Below are 15,854 nucleotides of genomic sequence, written 5' to 3' on the forward strand. Positions count from 1 at the left end.
AAAAACAATATTCTGGTTCAGATAATATGTAAATTCAGGTTTTTGATTTTTGAATAATTGAATTTTAATAATAAATGGTTCAATAATTTATTTTTTTATCTCGGCGTGATTACTCTGTTGTATATCCATACTTTTTCACTATTAAAATTAAACTTGAATTTTAAAAAACTTTTGAAGTGAAAATGCACTTACTTTTTGTATAGTGACGATCGTTTCGACCTGTTGTTGGTCATCATCAGACTGTCGATCAGTCTGATGATGACCAACAACAGGTCGAAACGATCGTCACTATACAAAAAGTAAGTGCATTTTCACTTCAAAAGTTTTTTAAAATTCAAGTTTCATTTTTTTATTATTAAAAATTGTTCTTATTCTTGTAACTTGTTATGATTCATAAGGCATTGGTACAAAAGGCAAACCTCAAAAAGAGTTTGAAGTTCCCAATCTAAAAATCAACAATTCAGTTTACAGGTGGAATCTAATAGTATATTTCGCACCTAGGGCCGAAAATGAGACTTTTCTGGCTCGAAATAGGTTTTCAAGTCCGAGGCCGTAGGCCGAGGACTAGAAAAGATTGAGAGCCAGAAACACATTTTTGCCCATGGTGAGAACGTTATTTTTCGCCACACAGAAAAATAAACAATATAAATATGAGAATAATTTATTGTTTATTAGGCACTTCCGAAAGCAAAGGAAGGTCATAGCTCTAGCAAATCTGAGGTAATCTGAATATCAGGAAATTGTCAAAGTATTTTTATTTTTTCATCTGATTTGTCTAAATAACCTAAAAGATTATGTTCAATTATGTAAGGTTGAGTTTATACTTTTTATTCTTCCAATTGACAATAAGATGATTTTATTATAAATGTTTTGATTCTTGAATAATAAACACAAATAATGAAACATTTTTTGATCAGCTGTTTTAGCACTGAAATTTGGCCAATCTGAATGTCAACGTCAACAATGCTTGTTGTCGTTGACTTCGGAAGTTTAGGTTAGAAGTTCTATTCTACTCTGAAAATCGAATTTGAATAATTTATAATATATAAATCTATTCATCCAAATAAAATGATATTATCTTATTGCAGAATACTTATTCAACTCTAGAAGCATAAACTGATTCCATTTCATGAACCATTTTGTAAACACGTTCACATCAAATCAGAATCAGCTGACTTCAAGGTTATTTTACAGCCCTAGGGCCGTAAAACTTTTACCGGCCTGGACAGAAAACAGTCATTTTCGGCCTCCATATGACGCACGAAAACCAGCTCATTACATCCAAGTGGGGCGAAAATGTTATTATTCTGTGGGAAGAATCTATTTTACGATTCAAAGCCAAGCAATAATCCTTGAATAATATAACAAAATAACACATCATGTTGTTCAATCTATAGTGATAACAGCTGATACATTTGAAAATTTGTGAGCAGATTGGAATATTTCAAATGTACCGCCATAACGACCCCACAAAATGTCGATTTTGCAATGCATCACGGGACTGTGTCATGACCTGTATTTATAGACCTTGAGCCTAATGAGAAGTGTTAAAAATCTGGTGTGGCGCACTCACACAACTTTCCTTGCCGTTTTGAAAATTGATCACCTGACGCTAGTGTTCCCGCGCATCTCAAGTCTACTATTCAAAGATTTGAGCCAGCTGATGACAGGGCAATAACGCTGGAGACACACGAGGTCTGCTATCTCTTCATAGTGAATCATTCAATAGAATCAACAGTTGCCAACAGTTTGCAATAATTGGATAATCACATTTTCTCAAATTTCGAGCATATTTTTAATTTTAGGTGAAATTTTACTGAACATTAATTGTAGAGATTCTCATGCTCAATCTTTTCCACTCTAAATGTTTTGTTTGAATTGTATCTGAAGCCTGATAATTGAGAATCTAAAATCGAACTTTGCATTGATGGGGCGGAGCTCCTGAAATGTTTACAGATATGGGACTTGTAGCAGTTGATAGAGCTTATCAATGCCTATTCAAAATCGTTGGAGCCGTTTTCGAGGAAATCGCGAAAAACCCTGTTTTTGACATTTTCTCCATTTCAGCCGCCATCTTGAATTGCATTAGATCGAAATTGTTCGTGTCGGATCCTTATATTGTAAGGACCTTACGTTCCAAATTTCAAGTCATTCCGTGAATTGGGAGATGAGATATCGTGTACACAGACGCACATACATACACACACACACACACACACACACACACACACACACCACACACACACACACACACACACACACATACAGACCAATACCCAAAAACCACTTTTTTGAACTCAGGGACCTTGAAACGCATAGAAATTTAGAAATTCGGGTACCTTAATTTTTTTCGGAAAGCAATACTTTCCTTATACCTATGGTAATAGGGCAAGGAAAGTAAAAATGGAATTTTTCAACTGAAATCAATTGTTCCAAACATCTGATTATAGATTGATTTGATTTGGTTGCAGGAGGTGACCCTGCACAAGGATGGACCCCTGGGAGAGACGGTGCTGGAGTGCTACTCGTGTGGTGTGCGCAATGTCTTCGTTCTGGGATTCATTCCAGCCAAGGCCGACTCGGTGGTGGTGCTGCTCTGCCGGCAGCCATGCGCCGCCCAGAACTCGCTCAAAGATATGAACTGGTAAACTGTTATAACTTTCTCTACAGTACTTGTCCCGTAGCTTTTCCTTTTGTTTACTAATTTTTTTAATTAATTTCATAATTTTAATAATTTCAAAATTTATTTATTCAAACTCACAATATAACAATCAGAATCAATTAAAAAAACAAAAACACACAGCTCACTAAGATAAAAAAGTGTGGTACACTCACACAACTTTCCTTGCTCATTGATCTATAAGCCTTATTCTTAAAAGAGGATAATTTCGGGGAATAACATTATGCCGATTGGCGGCTAAATAATTAAAACTATGATTATACTATTGTTATTGTTTTCTGAGTACATTTTCCTTTGTTTGAATTATGAAATTTGAGGATTTTTTAAAAGTTGTCAAAACAGCTGTTATAAAATATCGACATGTGTTCTTTTGAATAAACTGCTCTACCTACCTACCTCACGCACGAGAAGGAGGTTACAAAGTAAATTTATCAGGGTTGGGGTGGACCCCCTGTTAGTTTCCCAGGGAGGAGACTCATGCCAGTTAATAGAGCTGATAAATAACTATACAGGGTATGAATTTGAAAAAAATCAGTCAAGTCATTTTTGAGAAAATCGTGATAGAAATTTAACAAAATTCATTCTTCTCAGGAATATCACCTAGCTCCTGCAATTTTCCCAGAAATGAGACTCATGTCAGTAGATAGTGCTTATAAATAGCTATCTAGGGTATAAATTTGAAGAAAACCGTTAGAGCCGTTTTCGAGAAAATCGTGAAAAATGTGGTTTTTTAGCCATTATCCGCCATTTTGAATTTAATTTTATTGAATTTCTTATTGTTGGATCCTCATGGTATAAGGACCTTAGGTTTAAAATTTCAAGTCAATCGGTTAATTAGGAATGGAGTTATCGTGTTCACAGATATATATACATACACACACACACACACACACACCACACACACACACACACACACACACACCACACCACACACACACACACACACACACACACACACACACACACACACACACACACACACACCACACCACACACACACACACACACACACACACACACACCACACACACACCACACACACACACACACACACCACACACACACACACACCACACACCACACACACACACACCACACACACACAACACACACACACACCACACCACACACACACACAACACACACACACACCACACACACACACACACAGACCAACACCCAAAAATCATGTTTTTGGACTCAGGGGACCTTGAAACGTATAGAAAACATGAAATTAGGGTACCTTAAATTTTTTTGGAAAGCAATACTTTCCTTACCTATGGTAATAGGGAAAGGAAAGTAATAATTAATGAAGATTAATAAAATAAATACTGGTATGTTCTATTATAAATAAATTTGTGAATTGGAATAAAAAATACTACTTGCTGGAAGTATACAATACTCCACGTTTGCAAGCAGGAATGAATATCACATTAATTTATTAATTTTTAATGGATGAATAAATGGAGAAAGAAAAAGAAAAGACTAGCAACCATTTACTCTTACATTCACTCACCTTGCACACTTTCCAATAACAGTTCATCTTACTAATGCTTATTGTAAGCCACCTAAATTACATTTAAACTACGAAATAACATTAAATAAGGATTCTAAATGGTCAGGCATAAGACCTCTGAGCCATCTAACAATTCTTTTTTTTTGAAAACAATTTGATTCTGAACCCTCTTGATTTCAATTGGGATGTTATTAAAAAGCTTGGGGCCAAGAAATACAAACGATTTCTGGAAACAAGTGGTATATATACTTTTTGGGAAGTCTCAGTAAATCAGCTGTGACTCTCCTAGTTTGATAGCTGGGGACATCCCTGAGCAACGTATGATCACTGTTTCCAGACATTACAAAGAACATATACAGGACCTTGAAAACATACATATATCTAAGAGGCAAACATCCAAGGCACTGAAATAGAGGACTGAAACTGTCGGTCCCGGCTGAAGTATGACAGTCGTAAGGCCCATTGACGGCTCAAATTATATATTCAGGCGGTGGGACCTTCCCGCAAGGGACTCCCCACCAACAAAAGCCATACGAATTTACTAGAGGAAAAGAATGATCATATCTACCCTTTCTTTTTATAACACGGACTATCGATTTCTGCACCGTTATCAATGGCTTTAAGTGACAAATATAGGTGGAGCCCCAACAATTAATACCATAACTTATTTTTTCTGCAACTGCGCGTAAAAAAAGAATTTACATACTCAATTCTCCTCGTAAAACAGCTTATTTCTGAGGATAATCTACTTTTTCGCTCGCTAACCATCCGCGCATGCGCAGTAAATTTTCTTTACGCTTGCAAGTCATTCGCGCACGCGCAGAAGAGTTTTTGTACGCTTGCCAATCAGATGATGGTAAGCAGCTCGCCAAAAGGTCAGATCTTAACCTAAAAAGTCGGTAATTGTAACTCCGCCGATATAAGTAATTTAACAGGTTTGGGCAGTTGTAGAAAAAATGTTATATGTTATTCGCGCGTAATGCTTCTTTATCGCTCTTGCAAAATTATCACGCTCTGCTTCGCGTCGCGTGATAACTTTTTTGCGCGAGCGATAAAGTTTGTTTGTTTGTTTTAAAGCTTCCCAGAGACTAATCAGAGTATAGGAATAGTCAAAAATTTATAATATATACAGTATTACAAAAAAAAAGAAAAAAAAATCACACAAAGGAACCCTCTCTACACACAAACTCTTCTGTGGTATAGAATACTCCAAGCATCAAAAAACGTTTTAATTTCCTTCTCAAAAACATCGACATCTTCACAATTTTTCAAGTGAGTAGGAAGCTTTCTAATAAATTTAAGGTCCATATATGTAGGTTTCTTCTCAAAAAGAGCTGTTCTTTGATACAGTGAAGCATAATATTCTCTATTTCTAGTATTGTATCCATGCGAATCAGCATTTCTAGTCATTGTCTGTCTTCTAACATGCATAATCACCTCATATATATAAATAGAGGGAACGGTTAGTATGCCTAATTCTTTAAAGTGGTTCCTACAGGACTCTAAAGGTATAATACCTTTGATCGCTCTAACAGTTTTTTTTTGGAGCTTGAACACCCTCTCCAAATTCTGGCACGACCCACCCCACACAATAATGGCATAGCGGATGTGTGACATTATGAGTGAGTGGTAGACTGCCATTGTGAGTTTGGTATCATTCAATCTTCTAATTTGTCGGAGTGCAAAAGACTCCAGATGCAATCCTCCCACAGAGCTGATCAGTATAGCAATCCCAAGAGAGATGCTGATCCAGAGCAACCCCTAGGAATTTCACGAAATGAGGCTGGTTAACATTTTTTTCATTTATCTGTACATTAATAAGTTGATCTATCCTGGAATTTAAATAAGTCGCGCATTACGCTCTTAATACATAAATAGCTATTTGGATCAACAAATGCAAAATATAACTGCCTAAGAACATTAATTTAATGGGAGAAATTTATTTAAGAAGTAGAATTTTCGCAGGACGAGTAACATATAGTTTTTTTATGATAGATATATGCTGAGACCTCTGACCAACGACCTCACAGTCACAGTCATTCCGATCACAGGCACCATGAAACTTCAGTGCAGAAGGCAGTGTCCATGGTGTTGTAATGTGTATATTTAATTTTTGTAAGATTGAGCTGTATTCTATTGTGCCTGAACCAGAGCAATAGCTTGTCCAAATCATCCTGCATCATTCTCTCTAAGTTGGGGCCATCCAGTACACAATATGTCAAGGCAGTGTCATCTGCAGAGGAGACAGGCATATCATTGAACTCACGAATAGAGATCATTTATAAAGATGAGAAACAAGATTAGTCCAAGGAGGGAACCCTGTTGTACACCACAGTCCACTCCCTGAACCTCTCTCTTCACTCTCCCAATAGAGTGGGTTGGCATAAGAGGATTACCTTTGAAATTGTTCAAGAGCTACTTGTCAAATAGAGCACAGATTTTATCACTTGATGACTCAGTAAGTGAAATACCTCTTTCATGCTATGGTCTCCCTCAAGGCACTGTCTTATCACCTATCCTCTTCCTGTTATATGTGAATGAAGTACTTAGATTAGAGTTGAATGGAGGGGAAGTATATTCATTCGCAGATGACACAGTGTTGTTGTATGGGGGTGAAACATGGAATGAGACCTATGAGACGGCCGCTAAAGGCGTCTCTACACTAAAAAGATGGTTGGATTTCAACTCCCTTAGTTTAAATATTAAAAAAACAAAGTATATTGCTTTTTCAAGGAGTATTGCTGGAAGAGAAGAAACGAACTGTGTACTTAAACTGCACATCAATTGTGAGAATTTTAACAATAATTAAGCTGCATGTAACTGCCCTGAAATAGAAAAAACCAGCCACATCAAATACCTAGGTATAATTATTGATGAAGGATTTAAATGGAAAAGACACATTGATTATTTGTGTGAGCGATTAAAGTTTGTATCCTATAATTTCTATAAATTGCGGTCCATACTCCAGATACCAATGTTAAAAATGGTTTACTTTGCAATTGTACAGTCCCTACTGCAATATGGATTAGTGGTTTGGGGGGGAGCATTCAACACTCATCTATTAGCTCTATTTGTAATACAAAAAATGATTATAAAAAGAATACTAAATAGACCCATGATATACCCTTCTATTCAAGCCTTCAATGAAATTAAAGTGATGACAATCCGCCAGCTGTATGTATTGAACGTCTTTAAATACTTTCAGAGTAACAAAAATATATTTTTTAAAATAAATAATGAACATCAACGAACCAGATACAATATAAATAAATATAAATGTTATGACTCAGATCTGACAATCATCCGTAAGCAGCTTATTTATATAGCACCAAAAATAATCAATAAATTACCTTCAGATCTCATTGAATTTCCATGTATCAAAACTGTCCCTAATAACATAAGAGATTGGGTTTGCCAGAATTTTTATTTTGATTTGAATATTTTGTGATTTTTTTCGTATAGGAATTGCGATTTGCCAAGATTTTTTTTTCCAATATATTTTGTGTTTTTTTTTTCTTCGTAGAAGTATTACGATTTGCCAGAATTTTTATTCCAATTTGAATATTTGTTATTTTTTCGTATGGGAATTACGATTTGCCAGAATTTTTTATTTTCAATTTTATATTTTGTGAATTTTTTTGTTTTTATAAGAATATTATGATTTTCCCTCTTCCCATTTACCATGAAATGCGTTCTATATACCCTGTTTACACTGTATTTATGGATCACTATATGAATAAGAGAGTACCATAGTTATATAGTATATTAAGATACTCGAGAGAATTTCTTAATTTTTTGTTGTGAATTCTGTTTCGATACCTCGTTTCAGAATTTACTATTCTGTAAAAATATTTGCTTCTGTGCTAAATCAATTCAAATCAGGTTAAGCGTATTATAATTTCATCTCCTACTCCCACTGGCGAACAAGAGTCATCTTATGCCAGTGGTTTTTTCACTTACCGTTTATTATTATTACACTTTGGTTGTATTGTATTGTCATGTTGAGCTTTGTTTGATTCATGTACGTATATGTATTTATGAGTGTGGAATAAATAATTTGAATTTGAATAGCTACATACTAGTAGTTCTGTGAACAGTAGACCTCGCGCTCAGTAAGTTACATTCACCTGTTGTTATGTTTTCTCAAAAATTAATAAATAATTTATCAATTAAAAATGTCTAGGAAAATCCTAAATAAACATAGAGCTTTCTGTCCTATATCGTACCGTGACGTGTCGTCCCGGAATGTGAGTGTGAGCGCTGTTATCAGGTCTGGCAGCAACTGTCTACAACGTTGATGCAAAGATACAATTTTCAAGATGTTCGATGTTTTTGAACGGGTAGTATTATAGTCAACTGTCTGCTAACGTTAATGGAAAGATACATTTTCAAGATGTTCGATGTTTTTGAACGGGTAGTATTATAGTCCACTAGACAGCTGATTTATGATGAATAATTCTATAGTCTGATTTTCATGGTAATATTGGCGTATGAAGGAGGCTCCTTTTTCCTTTTATATTATCCTTGAAATGCAAAATTTCCAAAAACCTTGTATATATGTCGACGCGCAATTTAAAAAGGAACATACCTGTCAAATTTCATGAAAATCTATTACCGCGTTTCGCCGTAAATGCGCAACATAAAAACATATAAACATTCACTTTTTGTGTAGTTGAGAAGTTGATATTGTTGTAATTATTCATATTGAATGAAAAAGATGAGAATTTGTCAAAAAACCACTGATTTATTGATAATTAGAAAGACCGGTTTCGGTTATTACACCATTGTCAATCTCTTATAAACTAAAACTAAATACAAGAGCAGCAGAATTAGAGCCATTTTGAAGAGCCGCCATTTTGTCACACCGTTGAGTGGGAGGAGACTGTCTAGCTAGGCCAATGGCAGGCGTTCATGCCCTCGACCAATAGCAGTACTCGCCTTCTAGTATTAATTCTGCTGCTCTTGTATTTAGTTTTAGTTTATAAGAGATTGACAATAACCGAAACCGGTCTTTCAAATTATCAATAAATCAGTGGTTTTTTGACAATTTCTTAGTCTTTTTCATTCAATTTAAACATTCAAACATTTAAACATTAAGAGAAATGCCAAACCGTCGATTTGAATCTTAGACCTCACTTCGCTCGGTCAATTACTAAGCTACACATAGCTTACTAATTTTGCTATTCTATATCTTTTGGCTGAATAAAATGAATTGATTTGTTGGAACAGGGACCAGGAACAGTGGAAACCGCTGATCGCCGATCGCTGCTTTTTGTCGTGGCTGGTGAAGATCCCCAGCGAGCAGGAGCAGTTGCGGTCGCGACAGGTGAATGCAACTCAGATCGCCAAACTGGAGGAATTGTGGCGAGACAACGCCGAGGCCACGCTTAGTGATCTGGAGAAGCCCGGCGTCGATGAAGAGCCGCAGCAGGTTCTGCTCAGGTCTGTACGATAGTCCAGTCAATGGCCCATATGAATAAAGTTGAGCATTTGCTTATACTTCTAAAATATGGAGCATTTGCTTCATTTCCTATGAATAAACGTGAGCAAAACCTTTTGCTCATGCTCATCAAAAAAATAGTTTGAGCTTTTGCGCAAAATTATTTATTTATTTATAAGTTAAGCAAAAAAATACAAGAATCGGAAAAGAAAAAACAGGCTATTGCCTAAAACTTCTTCAATTTCCTAATTTAGTTTTAAATATTGTCCAAATATTATAGGTTATGTCCATTCAAATTTCTACACCAAATCACAATCTAAAATATAAATTAGAATAAGACAAACAATTTTAAATTTGGATGGATTAATAATAAAAGTTTCTTAAAAACATGAAACAAACTATAAATTCACAAAATAAAGAATAAAACACTTAAATTTTGAGCTCGAAAATATCACATTCACCATAGCTATATGATTAAACTTATATGAATAAACTAGAGCATTTACTCAACTTTTGAAGCAAATGCTTCAAAAAAGGTGAGTCTAGTCTAGAGCAGCTTATCACCTTTTGCTCATAGTAAGATGGCTCAACTAATTCGTATGAGGAAGAGGAAAATCACAACCAATAGTTGAGAACTATAAAGATAGAACCTTTTATAAAGATAGCCATCACAAAATAAGAAATAGGCATTTAAAAAGATGAGAGTGTGGACGATTATAAGAAGGCCATTGATATTATAAGAATATGCTGAAGATTATTATAGGGATGACATTTTTTCACGCTATTATTTCAAAATACTGAACTCAACTAACCTAAAACTCTGTTCATAAATAGAAAACAGAGCAGACGACGCAAACACAAGCGGTGCACCCTACTTGCATATTTAGCGCTTCCGTGAGCTATAAAGACAAAGTAAGGCTACAAAAGCGAATCGGCTGATGAAAAATCTTTGAAATACGTGAGCATTTGCTCCAGAGTTCAGGAGCATAAGGTAAGAGTAAGGTAAAGCTTATTCATATAAAAATGAGCAAATGCTTTTGCTTCTACCTTTTGCTCTTGAGCAAAACCTTATGCTCCATGCTCTTGCTCATGAGCATTTGCTCTGGTTTTATTCATATGGGCCAATATACTTACTTTTAAATTCCTCCCCTTGAAGGTTCATTTTTTTCACCAAAATTATTCATATTCTGCTTATTTTTTATGATTGAATATTCATCCCCATCATTTTCTGAGTAAAATATGTAATTTTTTCCTCATTTGACTCACTGGTTAGCTCAGTACATAGACTAGTAGTTCTGTGAACAGTAGACCTCACGCAGTATTCTCATCCACAAGTACCTGATTGAAACTATAGACCTTATGGAAATACAGCAATATACTGGCTTCTCCACACATCTGTGTAATCACTTGTCAGCTGATTTACGATGAATAATTCTATAGTCTGATTCTTACTCTAATATTGGCGTATGAAGGAGGCTCCTTTTCACTTTTATATTAGCCTTGAAATGCAAAATTCTCAAAAACCTTGTATATCCTTGTATTGCGTCGACGCGCAATTAAAAAAGGAACATACCTGTCAAATTTCATGAAAATCTATTACCGCGTTTCGCCGTAAATGCGCAACATATAAACATTTAAACATTAAGAGAAATGCCAAACCGTCGACTTGAATCTTAGACCTCACTTCGCTCGGTCAAAAATCATACTTTAGAATTATCATGAAACAGCTGACAAGTTATTACACAAATGTGTGGAGAAGCCAGTCCATTGCTGTATTTCCATAAGGTCTATAGTTTCAATCAGGTAATTGTGGATGAGAATATTGCGTGAGGTCTACTGTTCACAGAACTACTAGTTTAGTAGCCCTGAAAGTGGAAGATAATGACAATCCAGCCAGTACAGATAACTTTCTAAGTGATTTCCTGGGTGAGGTAGTCAAACATTGTTTCTCATTGTCCAGAACTTGTTCTGTTAACACTGACGGTCGACTTGTGCTTTTCCGATCCTATACACTTCCAGTCTCACGAAATTTATCGATCAGACGCGTTATTGTGGCGTTATTAGGTACTGAAGAATTGGGAAATTTCAACCTGAATTCGTCTTTCACTCGTTCGTAAGATTTATATTCGAATTAACTTTCAATAATAAACACACGTTCATCTTTTGAAAAAAACATAGTTGAACATAAACATACATTACAGATTACAAATGAATACTAACAAGCACTAGTAAATGTAAAATGGTGCATGCCGGTTCAACAATGTGTACGTTCTGTGTACAGTAAATTGTTCCAGTTCCAATCGTAAATTGTTCCATCACGTGACTAGTGCAAAATGTTCCCATGGAACGCCATTTCAAAATCGTTGGTTCCAGCTTTTGGCGCGCACATATAAAGTTAATTTACACAAAAATGTGTCGTTTACTAGCTGCGTGAATGAAGAAAGGCTGTTTTACAAACTTACCGTCTAGAAAAGTGTACATTTCTTTTATTCCATTACTTTCAAATTTTCTATAGAGAAAAATTCATTTAATGAATGGTTATCAAACATCATATTGTTGGTTATGTATTCTATGGCAAAGAAACAAACTATCAGCGCATGCGCAGAGAAGCAAGCAGACTACAATAATCGACCAATGAGAGCTCAGATAGTTGGAACTGTACCAGGTCGGACAATTTACCAGGCTTCGACTGTGGGGCAGGATTTTGGAACTGGATTCTGGTAAAGAATCCGTCAAAACTCTTCCCATGGAACGCGGAATTTTTTACCTGGTAAATTGTGAATTGGACAATTCACATTCCATGTACACAGAACGGGCCCACTGAGTACGGTAGTGCCAACTGTTATTTGGGGGAACAAAATATTCCCTATACAGAAAATATATTCCCTCAAACTTCGATGTGCGTCTTTTTTGAAACACCCGTTACTTTCAACTCTGTAACTTTGGTGTGCAGATATGAAGACGGGTACCAGTACCAAAACATCTTCGGTCCGCTGGTGAAGCTGGAGGCGGACTACGACAAGCGGCTGAAGGAGTCGCAGACCCAGGAGAATGTCGATGTGCGCTGGGATGTCGGCCTCAACAAAATGACTATCGCTTACTTCAACCTCGCCAAGACTGACGGCGGTAAGTAGCTCAACTCTCTCATCCCACTCTCTCACTTTTTAAATCACTGTAAAGTGTAAATAAAAGGCATCTATCTATCTCTTGGTAGAGTGTTAGTGGGAAGGATATTTTGAATATTCTTTCCGAAGAATGGACATTGATATGTCCAAAGCTCCACCAATTTATGTAGATGCAGAACAATATTATTGACCGAGCGAAGTGAGGTCTAAGATTCAAGTCGACGGTTTGGCATTTCTCTTAACGTTTATATGTTGCGCATTTACGGCGAAACGCGGTAATAGATTTTCATGAAATTTGACAGGTATGTTCCTTTTCAATCGCGCGTCGATGTATATAAAAGGTTTTTGGAAATTCTGCATTTCAAGGATAATATAAAAGGAAAAAGGAACCTCCTTCATACGCCAATATTAGAGTAAAAATCAGACTATAAAATAATTATTCATCATAAATCAGCTGTTTAGTGGACTATAATACTACCCGTTCAAAAACATCGAACATCTTGAAAATGTATCTTTCCACCAACGTTGTAGACAGTTGCAGCCAGACCTGATAACAGCGCTCACACTCACATTCCGGGACGACACGTCACGTTACGATAGGACAGAAAGCTCTATGTTTATTTAGGGTGTTTTCTAGAAATTTTAAATTGATAAATTATTAATTAATTTTTGAGAAAACATAATAACAGGTCAATGTAACTTACTGAGCGCGAGGTCTACTGTTCACAGAACTACTAGTCTATAGCTATCACAAATTGCTTTTTTCATATCATATACAGCTCAATAATTATTTTCTTAGTCTATATTATGTAAATTCATCTATAATTTTGCTGTATTGTAAGCTATTGTGTATAAGTGTATAAGCCAGTATATATTGTAATATACATAAATAAAGTGCTTAATTAATCCCACTCTCTCACTTTTGAAATTACTGTAAAGTGTAAATAAAAGGCATTTATCGATTGAATGAAAGAGACTAAAGCTGCGTTTACACCGGAGTTAATAACACGAGTTATTAACAAAAAGTTATTAACTTGACTGAATCGTCAAAAATTTTTCTTGAAAAAAAGTTAATAACTCATGTTTCTAACAGAAAATTCATTGTTATTAACAAGATCTTGTTATCAATATAATTGACTTCCATATGATTTCATTCAACGAGAGTATTCATATAACAGCCGGAATAGAAAGCAAAAAATTGTCTTCAAATTTGAATTGAAACATGTGTGTGATCATTAAAATAATGATCTTCATCTGATCTAATGTAAATAAATCATAATGCGTTTACACCAGAGTTTAAAACAAAAGTTTTCAACATAAGTTAATAACATTTTCTTTTGGCTGCTAGTTTTGTTATCAACAAACGTTAATAACTTTGTCACGTGTTTTGTCTGCAGCTGTAGTTATTAGGGAACAGCTGTAGTTGTAGGGTAGGGATGCTGGGCGAAGGGGTTGCGGGGAAGATAGTAACCTGTTATTAACAAAAGTTACCGACTCTCGATGGATAACATAAATCTTGTTATTAACAAGGAATTTTCTGTTGAACACGAGTTATCAACTTTTTTCAAGAGAATTATTTGTCGATTCAGTCAAGTTGACAACTTTTTATTAATAACTCATGAAATCAACTCCGGTGTAAACGCAACTCAACATGATGTTATTAACTTTTATAATTATCATCAGTTGATAACAAAAATGTTAAAAACTTGTGTTATTAACTCCGGTGTAGACGCAGCTTAAGGAATTGTCAATCGAAAGACTAAGAAATTGGCATTTATCTATCTATCTATCCCGGTCGTGTGTTGATGGGAAAGGATAATATTATTTTATATCTTTTTCAGAGAATCGACAGTAATTATTTTTTGAAACACCGCTGATTTATGAAGTTGCATCACAATATTGTAATATTTATTTATGTATTATCGTTATTCTACTTTTTGTGTAGTTGAGAAGTTGATATTGTGGTAATTATTCATATTGAATGAAAAAGACTAAGAAATAGTCAAAAAACCACTGATTTATTGATAATTAGAAATTATCAATATCTATAATTAGATATAACATCAATAAATCAGTGGTTTTTGACAATTTCTTAGTCTTTTTCATTCAATCGTTATTCTAATTGCATTCAAACTCTAATATCGGGGCACCGAGCTTCGCTCGTTAAGCAGGGAACCCACTATGCCGTCACCGTCAGGCGCCGTCCGGCACCGACCGTTACCGTTGCGTACCGGCAACATTGCTTTGCATTGTTTTAAACGAACTGCAACCCACTATACCCGTCCGTCACCGGCCACGACCGTGTCCGTCAGTCACCGTCGGCCACCATTGCTGTTTGGGGCATTCTCACCGGTCCGTTTTTTTATCATTCTTCCAGTCGACATTCAACTATGAGTGAAGTCACATCGCCAGTGTTTTGTTGTAGTGCGCCTTTGTTCTGTGAGCGATGAGTACGGACGAAATGTTGATAGAGGCTATTAGGGAGTATCCCTTCCTGTATAATACTATAGTGCGGTCCACGTTATAATGACAGTATTTGTTCAACTTTGGTTTTGCTATCCTAGTTTATCATTCGACAAAGCCGGTGGTACTATCCTTTTCTAGGTCCACAACGATGCCAATTATGTTGTTGACAGTGTAGAAATATAATTAATTAATGCAGAGAATCGGTATCGCTATTCTTCTATCTTTATCCACTGCCATTATAACGTGGACCGCACTATAGTGATAATAGCTATCACGACAACAGGAACAAAGATAATGCTTGGCAGGAAATCTCAGAAAAGTTTGATACCATGTCAGGTAAGTTATTTACAATTCTGTAAGCGAAATTATGAAATCAAAGTTTTGGCCGTTTGACAAATCACATGATGATGGGAAAGGGCTCAAATTAAAGGTCTTGATCCCAGGGACTCGGGAAAAGTTAGCAGTTGTCTTAAAAGTCATCAGCAACCGAGAAATTCCTCGTCTGATGAACTCTCCATCGCAACTGATGCATTTCTTCTGGTTAGCTCCGGTTTCTGACGGAACTAACCTGACGGGCAAGTGGGTTATCGCCGGAAAAATGACGGTGAAGGCGGCGACTGACGGTGA

The 15,854-nt window shown here is 35.8% G+C and overlaps 1 protein-coding gene across 1 annotated transcript in view; it reads left to right on the plus strand.

Moving 5' to 3' along the window:
- Positions 1 to 15,854, plus strand: part of LOC111054671 (regulator of nonsense transcripts 1) — a 109,121-nt gene that overhangs the window by 22,187 nt on the left and 71,080 nt on the right. The window contains exons 4-6 of the mRNA XM_039435833.1: positions 2,472 to 2,644; positions 9,426 to 9,638; positions 12,590 to 12,762. Coding sequence (XP_039291767.1) covers positions 2,472 to 2,644; positions 9,426 to 9,638; positions 12,590 to 12,762 — 559 coding nt within the window. The remainder of the gene's footprint in view (positions 1 to 2,471; positions 2,645 to 9,425; positions 9,639 to 12,589; positions 12,763 to 15,854) is intronic.

This window comes from Nilaparvata lugens, chromosome 9 (assembly GCF_014356525.2).
Source record: "Nilaparvata lugens isolate BPH chromosome 9, ASM1435652v1, whole genome shotgun sequence".
Lineage (NCBI taxonomy): Eukaryota > Metazoa > Arthropoda > Insecta > Hemiptera > Delphacidae > Nilaparvata > Nilaparvata lugens.